The sequence below is a fragment of the Pyrgilauda ruficollis genome, unplaced genomic scaffold (assembly GCF_017590135.1).
Source record: "Pyrgilauda ruficollis isolate IOZ18807 unplaced genomic scaffold, ASM1759013v1 scaffold44, whole genome shotgun sequence".
Lineage (NCBI taxonomy): Eukaryota > Metazoa > Chordata > Aves > Passeriformes > Passeridae > Pyrgilauda > Pyrgilauda ruficollis.
The window spans coordinates 3,144,623-3,148,298 of NW_024525934.1; the positions used below are offsets into that span (position 1 = coordinate 3,144,623).

Consider the following 3,676-nt stretch of genomic DNA (forward strand, 5'->3'; position numbering starts at 1 on the left):
ATCAAAAGTGTCTGTTCATGAAACATTTTCAGTTATACTTTTCAGTAAAACAAGCAGCTTTTTTTTCCATTTCTTGTCTCTGTGTGTGTCTGTCCCTTCCAACTTCAAACAAAAGGCTAGACATGCCAGGAGCTGTGAAGTTCTATGTGTGGGTTTTTTATCACAGTCTAGTGATTTCAGCAAAGAGCTGAGGAGGCTTCTGCCAACTTTCTCCTCATCTGAGAGGCACAAACCTCAGCAGGAACCTGATGTCCCAGGGCTCCTTCTCATGCTCTGGCAATAGTCACAAGTAACCTCCCTTAGCAGGGCTCTCAGACTCCTCGGGGCACCAGCTTCAAGGTCGGTCAAGGCCAGGAAAGGCCACCCTCAGTTCTTGTCCCTATTTTTCTACTCCCTTCAAATTAAGGACTATTGTGAAGGTTTGCCCCATGAGTACATCCAGGGCAGGTTTGCAGCCTTAGAGCTGGGCTGGGCCCCAGGCCATCCCCACGATCCCCTTCCTGGCCGTGGGTCCCTGCAGGGTGACTGCAGTGCAGTCAGGTGTGAGGAAGGGCACCCTGGGGAAGAAGCAGTCACCCAAATGGTGAATGTAGGCAGCAGCACATCCAGAGCTCTACAAATTCACATCTCCACACCTCTTCCTTGGGAGAGGGCTTTTCCAGCATCTCCCACATGCCCCACACTTACTGCTTGCCCCATGCAGAGCCCTGGTGCGGGAGCGGGATGCTGGGCAGGCAGAGAGCAGAGCTGCTGTTTGTTGGTGTGGAGAAGGAGCTGTAGGCCATTTTCTGCATGCAAATAACATCCCAGCCTTTCCCTGGAGTGCCCTGAGTCCATCTCCTCCGTGCTGTCTGCCCTGAAGCCTGCAGGGATGCTGCTGTAGTGCTCCAGGGGCAGTGCAGGGGAGGGGGACAGAGGGACATCCATGGTGGTTACCAGCACGCCCCAGCCCCACAGGGGGTGTGGACAGGCATGGGAGAGGGATGCAGTGCAGTGCTGGGAAACCTCCAGCTGGGTGTGCCAGACAGAGCAGCTGCACGAGCTGCCTCCTCTGGGGCTGGGATGAAAAGGTGCCTCTCCCTGCTCCAGGCTGGCAGGTGCAGCAGCGCTGAGCACAGAGCCAGGCACGCAGAGCCAGGCATGCAGAGCCAGGCAGGGCTTTGTCCCTACCGGGTTGGCTTTGCAAGAGCCCCTGGCTCCAGGCAGGGGAGCGATGGAGCCTGTTGAAGGTGCTGGTCCTGCAGCTGGACTCTGCCTCCTGCCATCAGGGATGGTCCATAAGTCACAGGCCAGGCGAAAGGGAGGGGCTAGTGCTGCTAGACGGAGCTGGAGCCGGGCGGCTGGCCATTGCTGTTGCTCTCCGAGGGGGTCTTGGCAGTGGAGGAGGTGGCCAGGGAGCCACTGTTCCTGAAGATGCGGAGCAGCCTCCGCTTGTAGCCCCGGAAGGCGAAGAAGTAGATGATGGGGTCGATGCAGCAGTTGAGGTTCATGAACGCCACAGTGACTTGCAGGGACATCTTGAAGGCTTGCTGCTCACGGCAGGATGGCTGGTAGAGGATCTTCCTGACCATGAACTGGACAATGTTGAGGTGGTAGGGACTGAAGCAGAGCAGGACAGCCAGCAGAACCACCAGGATGACAGTGAAGGCCCGGTGGTGGTGCCCGTTCTTCACCGTCAGCGGGTTCTCCTTGGCCGTCTGGCAGAGCTTGAGGTTGATCCTCACATAGCACACCAAGATGATGCCCACAGGCAGGAAGAAGCCAAGCATGCAGGCCACCAGGAGCAGGTAGGGCAGATTGGGAATCTCCTCGAAGTTGAAGTACTCCATGCAGGTCAGCTTGTCTCCCATCCTTCGCGTCATGGGCCGCAGGAGCAGCGGAGCCGTCTGCAGGAACACCAAGGACCAGATGAGGACACAGATGCCCCTGGCACGGCTCATCTTCCGAATCCTGCCGGGGTGCCTGGTGCGCACCACGGCAACGTAGCGGTCCACGCTCACACAGGTCATGAAGTAGATGCTCACATAGGTGTTCATGTAGAAAATGAAAGCTGTGATCCGGCAGAACCAGTCCCCAAAGGGCCAGTCAGACTCCAGAATGTAGTAGGCGATCCTGCCTGGCAGTGCCAGGGTGAAGAGGGCATCGGAGAGCGCCAGGTTCACCAGGTAGAGGTTGGTGGAGTTGAGTTTCTTCTTCCTGCGCTGGAAGGTGATGCAGAGAGCCAGGACATTCCCACAGGAACCGAACACCAGCAGGATGATGTAGAAAAGGGAGAAGGTGACTTTGGTTGAGAAGTGGTGGTTGTGCACATTGCAGCTGCTCTGGTTGCTGGAGGTGAGGTTGATGGGCAGGAACACATCCTCCACAAGAGCCATTTCCACAGTGCCTCACGAGCTCTTGTTCTCTCCCTTGGAATAAGAACACACGTGAAACTTGCAGCTTATTGAAAACAGGAGTGGCACACTTAGAGCTGGCCCTCATCACAAAGCAAAAGCCCTGTCCCCTGCTCTAGCCACCTCCCCCAGCAGCACACAGCTCGAGTCATTTGGAAAAATGCTTCTCTTGTGATTTTGGTGAGAGCATTTCAACAGTGGCTGTGAGTCAATTCTCCTTTTCTTATCACGAGCTACTCTTAATTTTGTTTCTTCACAAGTCCAATCAGTATGAGAAAGGACTGGAGGTGCTCGGAGGGGTAATTGCCTGTCACACAAGGAAGGTCCCAAACTCATCTGGTGGCAATCATATCATTTACTCATTACTGCAAGGAGAATGAGGAGCTTCATTGAGAAAATGTTCAGGAACTGGAGGGGCCGGGGACTGGGAGGGCTGGGGGACCGCCGGGCAGAAGTGCTCAAGATCACTTTCGCAACCCTCGGGCAGGACCAAAACTTCAGCAACGAAACTAATTAATGAAGAAATTAAAAGAGAGGAAAAAACCTAGCCTTCCACAAAAAAATCCCCAACCCAACTTTCCCCAACAATCCCGTGACCCATGCTCGTTCCGATCATGGAGCTGGGAACACCCCGGCACCGAACGCCCGCTCCCCGCACGCCCTCCCGCCGCTCTCCCGGCTTTGGACACGGGGTCCGCGCTCGTGCCTGGCGACAGCGGTGTCCCCTCGGCTGCGGGGCTGCAGCAGCTCCCGCTGCGCCTCTCCCGCCCGCCGCTCACCGCACGCTGCCGCCTCCCGCCGCCGGGCTCCGCTCCGAGCACCGCCGCACCGGGACGGGACGGGACGGGACGGGACGGGACGGGACGGGACGGGCGCAGCGCTGCCTCTCGTCCCCGGCGGCGCGGACCCCGAGGGCTGGGATGCTCAAACTCACAAGCACTAAAGGGAGGTCAGGGGCTCCAACCTGAGTGCGGCGGTGCCGCCGTCGTCTTCTCTTCCTCCTCTTCTTCCTCCTCTCGCCCGACTTTTGGGGGGCAGCGAGCGCGGAGCCTCCTGCCCGCGTCCTGCGCTCGGGCTCCCCGGCCGTGTGAGCTCCTCCCGGGATTCGCTCACATTATAAAAGCACCGTGAGATTTGGGGTTTTTTTTGTTTGTTGTTTTTTGTTGGGGTTTTTTTTTCCTTAGGGTTAGTAAAACTGTGTTCTTTCTGGGTGGGGCTTTTTTTTTTTTCTTTCGGTATGTGAGAGGCACGCTGCCGCCGCGGGGGATATTCTCAGTAGTGGC

At 57.1% G+C, this 3,676-nt stretch overlaps 1 protein-coding gene across 1 annotated transcript; it reads right to left on the bottom strand.

The window, feature by feature from the left end:
- Positions 1–1,316: 1,316 nt before the first annotated feature.
- Positions 1,317–2,375, bottom strand: LOC121359396 (G-protein coupled receptor 183-like). Its single transcript, XM_041478326.1, has one exon. It carries the CDS (start codon positions 2,373–2,375, stop codon positions 1,317–1,319), a length of 1,059 nt encoding a protein of 352 aa, XP_041334260.1.
- Positions 2,376–3,676: the final 1,301 nt, after the last annotated feature.

What these genes read in the sequence shown, in the direction of transcription:
- LOC121359396 (XM_041478326.1), bottom strand. Translation starts at nt 2,375, where the DNA reads ATGGCTCTTGTGGAGGATGTGTTCCTGCCCATCAACCTCACCTCCAGC.